General features: G+C 41.1%; 1 protein-coding gene across 1 annotated transcript in view; it reads left to right on the top strand.

Annotated features, from left to right (window-relative positions):
• RAD23B (RAD23 homolog B, nucleotide excision repair protein) overlaps window positions 1-14272 on the top strand; it is a 49926-nt gene that overhangs the window by 11272 nt on the left and 24382 nt on the right. Inside the window, exons 2-3 of the mRNA XM_062207803.1 lie at window positions 5710-5791; window positions 10090-10169. Of these exons, the coding sequence (XP_062063787.1) occupies window positions 5710-5791; window positions 10090-10169 (162 nt within the window). The remainder of the gene's footprint in view (window positions 1-5709; window positions 5792-10089; window positions 10170-14272) is intronic.

Raw genomic sequence — 14272 nt, 5'->3', positions numbered from 1 at the left:
CTACCACCTCAAAGGTGTAGTGGCAATTAAAAGAGCTGATTAAGGGTTGGTGGTGTGGTGCATTGGGTAAAGCTGCTACCTGAGATGCTGGCATCCTATACGGGCATCCGTCGAGTTCCGGCTGCTCCACTTCAATCCAGCTGCCTGCTAATGGGCCTGGGAAAGCAGTGGAGAATGACCCAAGTACTTGGGCCCCTGCACCCATGTGGGAGACCTGAAAGAAGCTCCTGGCTTCAAACTGGCCCAGCTCCTGCCATTGAAGCCATTTGGGGAGTGAACCAGCGAATGGAAGATCTCTGTCTCTCCTGCTGTCACTCTGTAACTCTGCCTTTCAAAAAAATCTTAAAAAAAAAAAAAAAAAAGAGTGTTTTGGAGGTATGAGTGGTATGTGTGTTTTGTTCCAGTGGCACAGCAAGAGTCATAATTGCATCCATTGATCCATTGTAGGCCATAAACTTTTCAATAGAAACCATATGCAGAGTTGCTACCGCTTCATTCTTTGAAGCATCCAGAAAGAAGGCAGCCTATGAAAGATTTAGACAAACTAGTCTAGAGACCCTTGAGCAAATACATTATGGTTGAAATGCCTATGAAACATCCAGTGAAAGTGTCTATAATACAGAGTTGAGTTTGCATAACTGGAGGTCAAGGAGACCTAGAATTGGACTAGGAATGAAAAGGACATCTGTATAGTTACTGGAACTGGAAGCAGAGACCATGGATTATCCTTGAAGTCTGTGTAGAAGAAAGACAGCCTTGAACATAACCCTAAGTGACACTTAAAGGGCTGGCGGAGGAAGAGGATTTCACAAAGATATAAAGAGGCAAACCAGAGAAGTGTGGCATTTTGGAAGCCAAAGGGTAGCAGTATGAAAAAGAGGGGGACAACTCATGGGCATTTTACACAGTGGTTAAGATGTGTGGAGACATATACACACCGTATCTATTGCAGAGCCCAGGTTCAAGTCCTGACTTTGCTCCTGATTCCATCTTCCTGCCATTGTGTGCCTTGGGAGGCAGCAAGTGATGGCTAAAGTAGTTGGGTCTCTGCCACCCAGGTTAGAGATGCAGATTGAGCTACTGGCTAACATGACCCAATCTTAGCTATTGCAGGTATTTGGGGGGATTAATCAATGGATGGAACATACTTCTCTCTTACCCCCTTTACCCTCCAATGAGAATGCCTCCTAAATGTCTTAGGGTGACACTAGGGTGGGGGGGAATTAAGTGCTGATTATGATGTTGCAAAATTTAGTGGTTTTGGTAAGAGCAGTCTTAATGGAATTGTGAATGTGGTAGGCACTGTCAGAATAAGCAGCAAAATGAGAATAAAGTCGGTATTTTTGTTTATCAGCACTGTACTTTGGAGTAAAGTGTGAGGTTACAAATAAGTGAAGACAATGTGTATTTTTTAAGAACATGAGACTAAGTGGAGGAGATTGTGCAGTTAGGAGACAGGGTTGTGAAAAGTTTTTGTTTTATTTCTAAGGTGATAGAGAACTGGCTCTGTTTGAATGCCAATGAATTGGGTTTGAGGGAGAGGTTGACAGTAAAGCTGGGAGAAGGTAGCAATGTAATGGATCTAGCAAGGTACTGGAGAGCACTGGAAGGGGAATCAGAACAGGTGGAAAGAGGGTTGAAAGAAAGGGGTGCCTATTTCATTTAAGAAGTAGGAAAGAGTTATTGATAGGATGCAGTGAAGTACATTGGTTTGGTGGGAGGATGTTGAGGATGAGTTCCTTTGTTTTCTGTGTTTTGACTAAAGTAGAAAGTGATCATATGCAGAGAGGGACATAGAGTTTGGAGAATCAGATTTAGAGGGGAACACAGGTTTGAAATAGACTTTTGGAGAATGGAAGAAAGGGTTCACCAGGGAGAACGGAAGATAGAATGAATCTTTCCTTTTTCTCTGATAGCATTTAGAAGACTGGATATAAATATGGGTTCACAGATGGTTGGATACACAAAAGGTTAAGATTTATTAGCCAAGTGAGATATGAGTATGACCTCAGAGTGGGTGTATATTGACAGACATAAATTCACTTGTGTTGGTCCAAATATGTTTGCCTTACAGTAGCAGCAGAAAAAGTCAGTGATATTAGGAAGAAGTTGTTAGGATTGGATGTGTTGTCTAAGCTAGTGAAGATTGAATTGAAAAGAGAAACTCTAGCCACCAGAGTCTTAATGAGATCCCGGCACTGTGGTGTAGTGGGCTGGTTCACTCTCCAAGTGGTCCAGGTACTCAGACCATTCTTCACTGCCATCTCAGGCACATTAACAGGGACCTGGATCTGAAGTGGAAAAGCCAGGACTTGAACTGGCGCTCCTGACTTGCTGCCGTTGTTTTGTTTTGTTTTGTTTTTCATTTATTTTAGCAAGAGCTCCCCTTCTCTGGTTCACTCTTTAAATGCCTGCAGTGGGCAGGGTGGGGTCATGAGGGAAACCCAATCCGGTCACCCACATGAGTGGTAGGGACTCAACCATTTGAGCCTAATGCCTCCCAGGGTGCATGTTAACTTGAAGCTACAATCAGATGGAGCCAAGTTTGGAACTTTAGGCACTCTAAAATAAGACACAAGCGTCCCTATTGCTATCCTCACCACTAGGCCAGTACATAGTAAATTAGTTGCATTGAATTGGTTTTAATGTTTTTTAATCACTGTTTTGCTTTCTTTAAGCTTATTTAGTAGTAAATGGTACTTTTCTTAATATACAGTTTTTTGTTTTGTTTTGTTTTTTGTCCTCTTAAGTCATTTTGACATACAAAGCTAAAGAGTGGGTCTGTGATTTTTTTTCAATGTATTCAATATTCTTTGTGGTATGAATTTTTAAGATATTCTCTGGGCAGTGAAAATAAAAATAATTTCTGTTGTATAGTTAACTGTAATTAAGTTTATCTTAATTAGCTTTCTTTTAACCTGACAAGAATGAAGTCCTGCTTGTTTTCCTGTTTCTTTTACTTCTTATTCCATATATTTATTTTCTTTTTTTATTTTATTTTATTTATTTATTTTTTTTTTTGACAGGCAGAGTGGATAGTGAGAGAGAGAGACAGAGAGAAAGGTCTTCCTTGGCCATTGGTTCACCCTCCAATGGCCGCCGCAGTAGGTGCGCTGCGGCCGGCGCACCGCGCTGATCCGATGGCAGGAGCCAGGTGCTTCTCCTGGTCTCCCATGGGGTGCAGGGCCCAAAGACTTGGGCCATCCTCCACTGCACTCCCTGGCCACAGCAGAGAGGTGGCCTGGAAGAGGGGCAACCGGGACAGGATCGGCGCCCCGACCGGGACTAGAACCCGGTGTGCCGGCGCCGCAAGGTGGAGGATTAGCCTAGTGAGCCGCGGCGCCGGCCATATATTTATTTTCTTCACATATTTCTCTGCAATATTGATATTCATTCAGCATGTTGTAATTAAGTACCCACTATATGCTAACCCACTCTGAGAGCTGGATTCCATGGTGATACATGTGGTCTGTAATTCATTTGTGGCTTTCACCAAGTGATCATGCTTACAAATACTGCCTCTGTTTTCTCCCTTTGTAAACAAAAAGGCTTGAAAGGAAATTTGACATTAACCACAGAGTGCTCCAGCTGTACTCTGCCAGCACTTGGTTGACTTAAGACCAGTCATTCAGCGTGTAGGATAGCAATTCTGAAACATTTTGCTTTCATGACTTCTACCTGCTTACATTTGTCTATATACCATATTATAAATTAAAACTGAGAAAAAATTAATGTTTGCTTAAAACCCATTAAATATTATAATTAACATTTTTCATGGAAAATAACTTTCCCAGAACAACAGCAGAGCAGACAACTGACATCATTTCACTTTTTTTTGGGGGGGGGGGGGGGCGCAAATCTATTGTTTGGCTTAATGTAAAATAACTGAATTCTCATTTGCTTCTGCAGTCTTTTGTTGTATGATAAAGCCCCTGGAAAACACCACTGTATACTTAGCAAGTGAGAATGAACAAAGATAAGTAGTGATTTGGACTCTGCAGACTACCTGAACAGGAGCAAATCCTAAGGTTATTAAAGAAGTTGTAGACACTGTGTACTTTTTCAATTTGATTCACAGTATAGAAGTTTACCCTGTAGCAGAGAAACAGTATATTACCTTGGATAAAGATATGTAATCCATTTTAGTGATGTTTATGTTTTTCCGAGTTCTTTTTTAAAAAGCTTTTACTGTGTTGCTTTTACCATTGAAATTCAGAATAGGGGAAAATTATATTGAAATTTTTGTGATGTATGAGTATTTTCTTTGGGAAATATTAGAATAGCAATGGCACTACTGACCCATTTTAAGACGGATAATGTAGCATGGGAGATTTATATGGTATTTACAAATACTCTGCCCTAAAGCTTGGAGTTAGAGGTAGTCTTGGGTTCTAACTTCCATTGAGTAGCAGTGTGATTAAGAGCAAGTGATTGACATCTTTATTTCCATTTCTTCATCTATAAAATTGAATGGGTGATAGTTCTTCCAGTCCCAGACTTTTCAGCATTATATGAAATATGTATGTTAAGATACTTGCAGCTAAATCAGCATTTGTCCCTTTTTTTATTTGGGGAAGTACCACCATCACTTCATAATCATACAAAGAAATTGTATCTTCTTAGCCCTTCCTGTCAGACCATTTTGCCTATAAAGCCCACAATGGTCAACTTAAATGATTTTCACAAATATTCTGGAAAATTGAAGGAAATTAATTTACACCTTGATTCTTGTGCCCTTGCAAAGTAGTGTGGGTTTGTGAAGGCACTTATGTGCCATCTTACTTTCTTACCAATTTAAGAAGCTTAAGACTTATTTTCTAGACAGCAAGGAAAGTCATGGACTTACAGGAATTGAAGGGGACCCCATAAAGGTCATGTATTCTAGTCATTCTTCATAGATGAGACTGGCATTGAGAGAAGCTAAGCTATATCATTAAATATTATATTTCTCTATATACCATATTATAAATTAAAATTGAGAAAATATTAATGTTTGCTTAAAACCCATTAAATATTATAATTAACATTTTTCATGAAAAAAAACTTTCCCAAAACAACAGCAGAGCAGTGAGACAACTGACATCATTTCACTCCTTTAAATAATCCAGTGGTTGTAGGCTTTGGCTGAACTTTGGAACCTCCTGTAAAGCTTCAAAAACATACCTGATATCCAGGCCCCACCTATCAATTGGAATTGATAAAAGTTCCTCCCTTCCCCCATCCCTGTGATTACAATGAAACATCACAGCACTGCTAAAGTGGATCATTTGCCTTTTACCATCCTCATTTAGCCTTAACATTGAAGCATTCTTTTTATTAAAGATGAGGCCATTTTATTTCTTAGACATTTCAGGTCAGGGAGCTTTACTTTACTTATTTTTCCCTCTGGGAAATAAGCCTATGAACGTTATGTGAATCAAAACTTTTTTATGTTGGAATCTTTATTTTAAATTTATTTACCAAGTCAGCTAGTAAAGTTTTTAAAATTAGGTATTAGAACACATGGTGCTAAAAGAATGTTTACATTTATCGTACCTAGTAATATGGCTTGAAGGTATGGTTTTTTAATGTAACATTAGAAAGACATTAAGTTTTTGAAAGCATTAATAATTTAAAGTTGTAAAAATTTTTATTTTGCATCATTATTTTGATTCTAGATTGTCTGTTTTTATTTAGACTTTCTTAAAAAAATCTTTATTTTTCCTATAGGTGAAAGCACTGAAAGAGAAGATTGAATCAGAAAAGGGGAAAGATGCCTTTCCAGTAGCAGGTCAAAAATTAATTTATGCAGGTATGAATTAAATAATGAAATGAATTTATTAATATACCATGTCTGACTTAAAAATCATTCTTTTTAGTTTTAGAAATTCTTATCTTACAGATGGTAGTATTTCAAATTGATTATGTCAGAAGCATGATGGTGGTAGTGAAAGTTATTTGAATATGTTAATATTCAATCTTCTCTTCATTTTTTTTTTTTTTTTTAAGATTTTATTTATTCACTCGACAGGTAGAGTTACAGACAGGTCTTCCTTCCATTGGTTCACTCTCTAAATGGCTGCAACGGCCAGAGCTGCACCGATCTGAAATCAGGAGCCAGGTGCTTCTTCCTGGTCTCCCATGCGGGTGCAGGGGCCCAAGCACTTGGGCCATCCTCCACTGCCTTCTTGGGCCACAGCAGAGAGCTGGACTGGAAGAGGAGCAACTGGGACTAGAACTGGTGCCCATATGGGATGCTGGCACCGCAGGCGGAGGATTAACCTAGTGCGCCATGGCACCGGCCCCTGTTCATGTATTTTTCAATCCATTGATGTTTATTTTATTTAGTTTTATCTTTTTTTCTTTTTAAAAAAAATATTTATCAGAGAGTCAGAGAGAGAGGTCTTCCATCCACTGGTTCACTTCACGAGTTGGTCACAACAGCCGGAGCTGTGCTGATCCGGAGCCAGGAGCCAGGAGCTTCCTCTGGGTATTCCATGCGGGTGCAGGGGCCCAAGAACTTGGGCCATCTTCCCCTGCCTTCCCAGGCCACAGCAGAGAACTGGATCAGAAGTAGAGCAGCTGGGATTCAAACCGATGCCCACGTGGGATGCTGACACTGCAGGTGGCGGCCTTACTGGCTACGCCATAGTGCTGGCCCCTAATTTTATCTTTTTTTTTTTTTTTTTTTTTTTTTTTTGACAGGCAGAGTGGACAGTGAGAGAGAGAGAGAGAGAGAGAGGTCTTCCTTTTGCCGTTGGTTCACCCTCCAATGGCCGGCGCGGCCGGCATGCTACAGCCGGCGCACTGCGCTGATCCCAAGGCAGGAGCCAGGTGCTTATCCCGGTCTCCAATGGGGTGCAGGGCCCAAGGACTTGGGCCATCCTCCACTGCAGTCCCGGGCCACAGCAGAGAGCTGGCCAGGAAGAGGGGCAACTGGAACAGAATCCGGCGCCCCGACCGGGACTAGAACCTGGTGTGTCAGCGCTGCAGGCGGATTAGCCTGTTGAGCCGTGGCACCGGCCCCTAATTTTATCTTTTTGAGCATTATCTAAGTGACTTTTGTGTTTTTTATCAAGCTTAGTGAATTTTTTATTAGATTGGAACTGTCTATTCTGATTATGTTTTGGATTCATTCTTGTAACCATTATGTATTTGAAATCATACTTGTAAAATTAAAATTCTATATGCTTTTTAAGTGAACTACCAAAATTGACTGTTTAGACAAGTTTATTTGTCAAAAGACACTGTAATGAGTGACAGAAGAAAAAGATTAACACTTACATGATCTAAAAAGTTCTTTGAAGTCCAAGTGATTCAGTTAATAAACAACTAAGGGGACAGGTATTTGGCCTAACAATTGAGATGCCTGTATCTCCTATCACAGGGGTAGTGAATATCTGGCCTGCAGGCTATATAAGGCCAATGAAATCATTTGGTTTGACCCTGCCAAGGTAACCTCAGGCAGGACTCGAAATTAAGTAAATCTATGGCAAACTAATCTTTAAGTTGATAATTTTGTGTGATCCACACGTGATTTGAAGATTGAAATGGCCCTTGGCAAGAAAAAATTTTCCCACTCCTGTCCAATTGGAATACCTGGGTTTGAGTCCCACCTCCAGCTCCTCATTCCAGAATTCTAGCTCTCTGCTGATACAGACCCTGGGAGGCAGTAGGTGATGGCTCCATTGGTTGAGTTGCTGCTACCCATGTGAGAAACCTGGATCCAGCCACTGCAGGCATTTGGGGGAGTGAACCAGCATATGGGAGTGTGTGGTGTCTTCCTTCCTTCCTTCTTTCTCTTCCTCTTTCCCTACCCTTCCTCTCTCCCCCCTTCCTTAATTGCTGAGTGGTTTTATTTTTAATTTTTTAAAAAGATTTATTTATTTGAAAGGCAGAGTAACAGGGAGAGACAAAGAGCTCTTCCATCTGCCACTTGACTCTCCAGATGGCTCCAGCTGACCAAAGTCAGGAGCCTGGAACTCCGTCTGGGTTTCTCATGTGCATGGCAGGAACCCAGGTTCTTGGGCCATGTATCTCAGGAGCATCAGCAGTGAGTTGATCAAAAGCAGAGCAGCCGAGACTCCAGTAAGGGATGTGAGCATCATAAGCAGTGGCTCCTCACTGCCTTTCAATTAAAAAAAAAAAAAAAAAAAAAAAAACACACACAAGGAAGGATATCAATAGATTGCAGGGGGCAGCACCATCCAATATGGGTACCGGTTTCAGTCTTGGCTGTTGCACTTCCAATCCAGTTCCTTGCTAATGTGCCTAGGAAAGCAGCAGAGGATGGCCCGAGTGCTTGGACCCCACCCCTGTGTGGGAAACTTGGATAAAGCTCCTGGCTCCAGGCTTCTGCCTGGCCCAGCCCTGGCCATTACAGCCATACAGATAGTGAACCTCTGGATGGAAGATCTCCATCTTTCCATATCTCTCTCCCTAACTTTTCCTTTCAAATAAATAAATAAATTTTTAAAAATAAAAATACTTTTTTTTTAAAAAAAAATTAAAATTTCTGTAGCCTTGCTGGTAACCAGAAAAAAATGTGTCAAAAAAATATTCTTGATTTCTGAATTTTGTAGAGAAAATTAAAACTTGCTTCTTAAGAAATATTTGAACTAGGCCGGCGCCGTGGCTCAACAGGCTAATCCTCCACCTTGCAGTGCTGGCACACCGGGTTCTAGTCCCGGTTGGGGCGCCAGATTCTATCCTGGTTGCTCCTCTTCCAGGCCAGCTCTCTGCTATGGCCCGGGAAGGCAGTGGAGGATGGCCCAAATCCTTGGCCCTGCACCCGCAAGGGAGACCAGGAGAAGCACCTGGCTCCTGGCTTTGGATCAGCGAGATGCGCTGGCCACAGCGGCCATTGGAGGGTGAACCAACGGCAAAGGAAGACCTTTCTCTCTCTCTCTCTCTCTCTCTCTCTTTCTCTCACTATCCACTCTGCCTTTCAAAAAAAAAAATTTGAACTGTTTTATAGGTAATAGTAGGGTGGGGTTTTGATCACCCATGGATTCTTGTTTGTTGCTGGATAGAGATTTTGTACTGTTGCCTTTGATTTGATTTATAGGAAAGGCTTGCCACCATAGATTAGAATTTAGAAGCCTAAAGAGGCAGACATAAAACTCTAGTTTATGGTTCCTGGTCAGCCTGTTTTTTCCCCATAAGGAATAGAAACTCTGGTTCTTTCTTAATGTTTGTGGCTTTTAATTGAATAACTTTTAAAGTGTAAAACTCAGTGCTGATGTTGTAGTGCAGTGGGTTAAGTTGCCACTTGTGACATCAGCATCCCCTTTGAGCACTGGTGAGTCCTGGCTGCTTTGCTTCCCGTGTAGCTCCCTGCTAATGCAACTGAAAAAGCAGCAGTAGATGGTTGGAGTGTTTGGGGCCCTATTACCCACTCGGAAGACCCAGATGGAGATCCAGGCTCCTGATTTTGACCTGGCCCAGCTCTGACCATTATGGCCATGTGGGGAGTGAATCAGCAGATAGAAGAGTTCCTTCTCCCCCTCCCCTTCTGTAACTGGGCCTTTCAAATAAAAGTATTTTAAAACATAAATAAAAATGTGAAACTAAACTCAAGGAAGAGGAGCCCTCAGGGAGTTCTGATGTAATATTTGACCTTTGTCATGACCACAGTCTTGTGTACTTTATGCATTACTGATTTCTACATATTTTGCTTGAAATACCTTTCTGTGTCTCACTTTCCTAGCCTTGGAATATTTCTGATTTGTCAGGTATCTAATATTTTTGGGAGCAGAAAGTTTATTCTTCCCTTCCTCTCATAGGAAAAGACTAGATTAATCCCGGGGGAATCCCTGGACAATAGTGTTGAGTTTTTATTGTCTTCACCATTTCTCCAGACCAGCAAGTCTTGTATACAATTAGTACATTTAAATTGCTTGGCATCCTAATTATGGTATTATGTTTGACATCTTTTATTCCAATGCCTTAATTCATTTCATGTTATTTTGTTCTTAGATATTATTTTTCTTTGGGGGAAAATAATAATTGATAAAAATTGGTGTCAGTACATAACGGTTACATTAATTTAGTTATGTGTGAGAAAGATTACTATGACTTAATGTTTTTCTTTTTCTTTTAATATATTAGGCAAAATTCTCAATGATGACACTGCTCTCAAAGAATACAAAATTGATGAGAAAAACTTTGTGGTGGTTATGGTGACCAAAGTAAGTTTCAGTCTCATTCTATATGTCTCTCTGCATGTGAGTCTTTTTAAAACGATGATCCCAGATCCACACAGTGGACACAGTTTATACACATCCATAGCAGTGTCCGCTTAACTTTTAAGATTTTAAGCATTTATCTTGATTATGCATATAGCATTGAAGCACCTAATACCACACTAAAATTGTTTCTGGAGTAGTAAAAACATTATGTAATTATTTTAAGGTGTGCTTAGAAATTGAGTAATTATTTCTTATTCTGTAGTTTTAAATAAGGATGCTTTGAAGGGTCTTGCTAAATTATGTACTAGACCTGACAGGTCCTCAAGGCAAGAGAAGGATGTAAGCTCATTTTTTCATAGTGGAGGAATAGTGTTACCAAAACTAAAAGAAGAAAAGGTCAACTAAAAAAAATGATAGGGTAATTTTTTTGTGAGGATGTTTTAAATAAGAACTTTTTCTGTGGTATATTGGCATGCTATATATTTGGGGTGATTTTTTTTTTTTTTTTTTTTTTTTTTTTTTTTTTTTTTGGACAGTGAGAGAGGGAGAAAGGTCTTCCTTTTTGCCGTTGGTTTACCCTCCATCGGCCGCTGTGGCCAGCACATCGCGCTGATCCAAAGCCAGGAGCCAGGTGCTTCTCCTGGTCTCCCTTGCAGGTGCAGGGCCCAAGGACTTGGGCCATCCTCCACTGCACTCCCGGGCCATAGCAGAGAGCTGGCCTGGAAGAGGGGCCACCGGGATAGAATCCGGCGCCCCAACCAGGACTAGAACCTGGTGTGCTGGCGCCGCAAGGTGGAGGATTAGCCTGTTGAGCCACGGCACCGGCCATGGGGTGATTTTAAAAAGTGAATTTTTTTTGTTTTTTTTTAAGCAAAAAAAGAACAGTGAACAATGGTGAGTTCTTTAAGAGACTATAAACTTTGCTTATTTCAAGATACATAATCAGATGGTGGAGAGATGAGACAAATGGAGACATGGTAGTATTCATCACATTTTTTTTTTAAAGATTATTTATTTATTTGAAAGTCAGAATTACACACACACACAGAGAAAGAGAGGTCTTCCATCCACTGGTCCACTTCCCAATTGGCCCCAACGCTGTGCCAATCCGAAGCCAGGAGCTTATTCCAGGTCTCCCACGTGGGTGCAAGGGCCCAAAGACTTGGGCCATCCTCTACTGCTTTCCCAGGGCATAGCAGAGAGCCAGATTGGAAATGGAGCTGCTGAGACTCGAACCCATATGAGATGCCGGCACTGCAGGTGGCTGCTTTATCCACTAAGCCACAGTGCCGGCCCCTCATCAACATTAATTTTTAAAATTGAATCCTAATCTGAAAAGAAATAGTATTACTTGTAGCAAATCAAATAGGTTTAAATGCACAGTTGAAACCAGTTCATCCAAAACCAAAATGGAAGTAAATGTAGAATTTTTTTCAAACTTGCAAAATAATTGATAGCAGTATAAAATATAATTGAAGAAATGGACATTAATTTCTGTATACTTTGTCTTGGGAAACACAAAGCAGTTAAATAGTGTGCCTCTGTTGGACTTTTTATTTTTTTTTAACAGGCAGAGTTAGTGAGAGAGACAAAGGTCTTCCTTTCCGTTGGTTCACCCCCCAAATGGCCGCCGTGGCCGGCATGCTGTGCCGATCTGAAGCCAGGAGCCAGGTGCTTCCTCCTAGTCTCCCATGCGGGTGCAGGGCCCAAGCACTTGGGCCATCCTCCACTGCCTTCTTGGGCCACAGCAGAGAGCTGGACTGGAAGAGGAGCAACCGGGACAGAATCCGGCGCCCCAACCAGGACTAGAACCTGGGGTGCCAGTGCCGCAGGCAGAGGATTTAGCCAAGTGAGCCGCGGCACTGGCCGGACTTAAACTTTTTTTAAGACATTTCTTAGGGGCTGGCGCTGTGACATAGGTTAAGCTTCTGCCTGCAGTGCTGGCATCCCATATAGGTACCGATTTGAGTCCAGGCTCCTCCACTTCTGATCCAGCTCCTTGCTAATGTACCTGAGAAAGCAGCGGATGATGGCTCAAGTATTTAGGCTCTTGCACCCATCTGGGAAAACCAAGAGAAGCTTCTGGCTCCTGGCTTCCACCTGGCCCAGCCCCAGGCATCACAGCCATTTGGGGTCAAATAAATAAATTTAAAAAAAGATAATCATTCCTTTTTATTTATTTACTTGAAAGTCCAAGTTACAGAGGAGAGAGGAAGAGAGAAAGAGAGAGAGATCTTCCTTAATCTGCCTTGCCACAATTCTGGCAAAATATAATATATTAGGCAAAATTCTCAATGATGACACTGCTCTCAAAGAATACAAAATTGATGAGAAAAACTTTGTGGTGGTTATGGTGACCAAAGTAAGTTTCAGTCTCATTCTGTATGTCGCTCTGCATGTGAGTCTCTCTTCATTTTTAGTCTATTAAAATAATAACTATTGATTTTGCTATATGTAAGCATTTATTAAACTTTTTTTTTTTTTTTTTGACAAAGTGAATAGTGAGAGAGAGACAGAGAAAGGTCTTCCTTTTTGCCGTTGGTTCACCCTCCATCGGCCGCTGCGGCCGGTGCATTGCGCTGATCCAAAGCCAGGAGCCAGGTGCTTCTCCTGGTCTCCCATGCAGGTACATCCTCCACTGCACTCCCCGGCCATAGCAGAGAGCTGGCCTGGAAGAGGGGCAACCGGGATAGAATCCGGTGCCCCAACCAGGACTGGAACCTGGTGTGCCGGCGCCGCAAGGTGGAGGATTAGCCTGTTAAGCCACAGCGCCGGCCTAAGCATTAAATTTTAAATACAGAGAAGCAGAATCATGAGGAAACTATGTATCATATACTGTTTTTCTTCTAACAGTGGTAAAATATGCATAACACAGAATTTAACAATTTAACCATTTTTACATTCAGTAGCATTAAGTACATTACATTGTTATGCAGCTGCCAACACCTTTATCTCCAGAACTTTTTTATTTTCCCTGACTGAAAATTCGTACCCATTTAACAGACTCCCTGTTCCTGCTGCCCCAGGCCCTGGCAGCTACCGTTCTATACTCTGTCTCCATGAATTTGACCACTATAGGTACTTCATCTAAGTGGAAGTCTGGTATTTGTCCTCTTGTGACTGGATTATTTCATTTAGCATAATGTTTTCAAGTTTCTGTTGTAACATGTAGAATTTTATTCCTTTTAAGGCTGAATAATCAGTTTTCTCATCTAGTTTTATCAAAACTGGTACCTAATAGAAAAAGTGATAGCCACACATTTGGATCTGTTTTGTTATTGGTCTTAATTCTTTAAATAGTTGCAGTAACTGATTATTTCGTTACATAACTAAGAATTAAGCAGAAAACGTCTCAGAATAGATGCATGGATTTGAGAAATAGATATTTGGGCTTATTTATTCTTATATTTTGTAGGATCCTAATGATATTCATGATTGCTCCATTTTGGATTTGTTGACAGAAGCCAATTAGAAGGGGGTGAGGGCTACTGCAGGTAGGCATTATGGAAGCAATGAGAAATGCCTTTATTACAAAGAAGAGAGGAAACAGCAAAAAAAAAAAAAAAAACTTCAAAAAGCAGAGAGGCTGGGTATATAGAATAAAGCTTTTAAATAGCTCTTCATGGCAATAAAGACATTAAAGGCATTGTGTATCGTACTATCTATGGATCAAATAATTAAGGAATATATTGAAACATATAATGCATTTAAAAATATTTTTATATAGATTGATTATTATAAAGTTTTTAGGTGCTTAAAAATCTAGATCGCTTGGGATTTGGGGTAGTAGCATGCCACTGCCTGCAATACCAGCATTCTGTATAGATGCTTTGTGTCCCAGCTACTCCACTTCCAATCCAGCTCCCTGCTAATGTCCTGGAAAAGCAATGGAGGATGGCCCAAGTGCTTGGGCCCCTGTACCCACATAAGACACCTGAAAGAAGCTGCTGGCTTCTGATGGAGGACTGGCCCAACCCTGGCAGTTACAGCCATTTGGGGAGTGAACCAGTGGATGGAAGTTCTTCCCCTTCCCCTCCCCATAACCCTTGCTTTTCAAATAAATCATTAAATCTGTTTAAAAAAAATCCACACCGGGGCTGGCA

The sequence above is a fragment of the Lepus europaeus genome, chromosome 12 (assembly GCF_033115175.1).
Source record: "Lepus europaeus isolate LE1 chromosome 12, mLepTim1.pri, whole genome shotgun sequence".
In the NCBI taxonomy this organism is placed as follows: domain Eukaryota; kingdom Metazoa; phylum Chordata; class Mammalia; order Lagomorpha; family Leporidae; genus Lepus; species Lepus europaeus.
The sequence above is the reverse complement of the archived record's forward strand: the minus strand, read 5'-3'. Positions and strand labels throughout refer to the sequence as shown.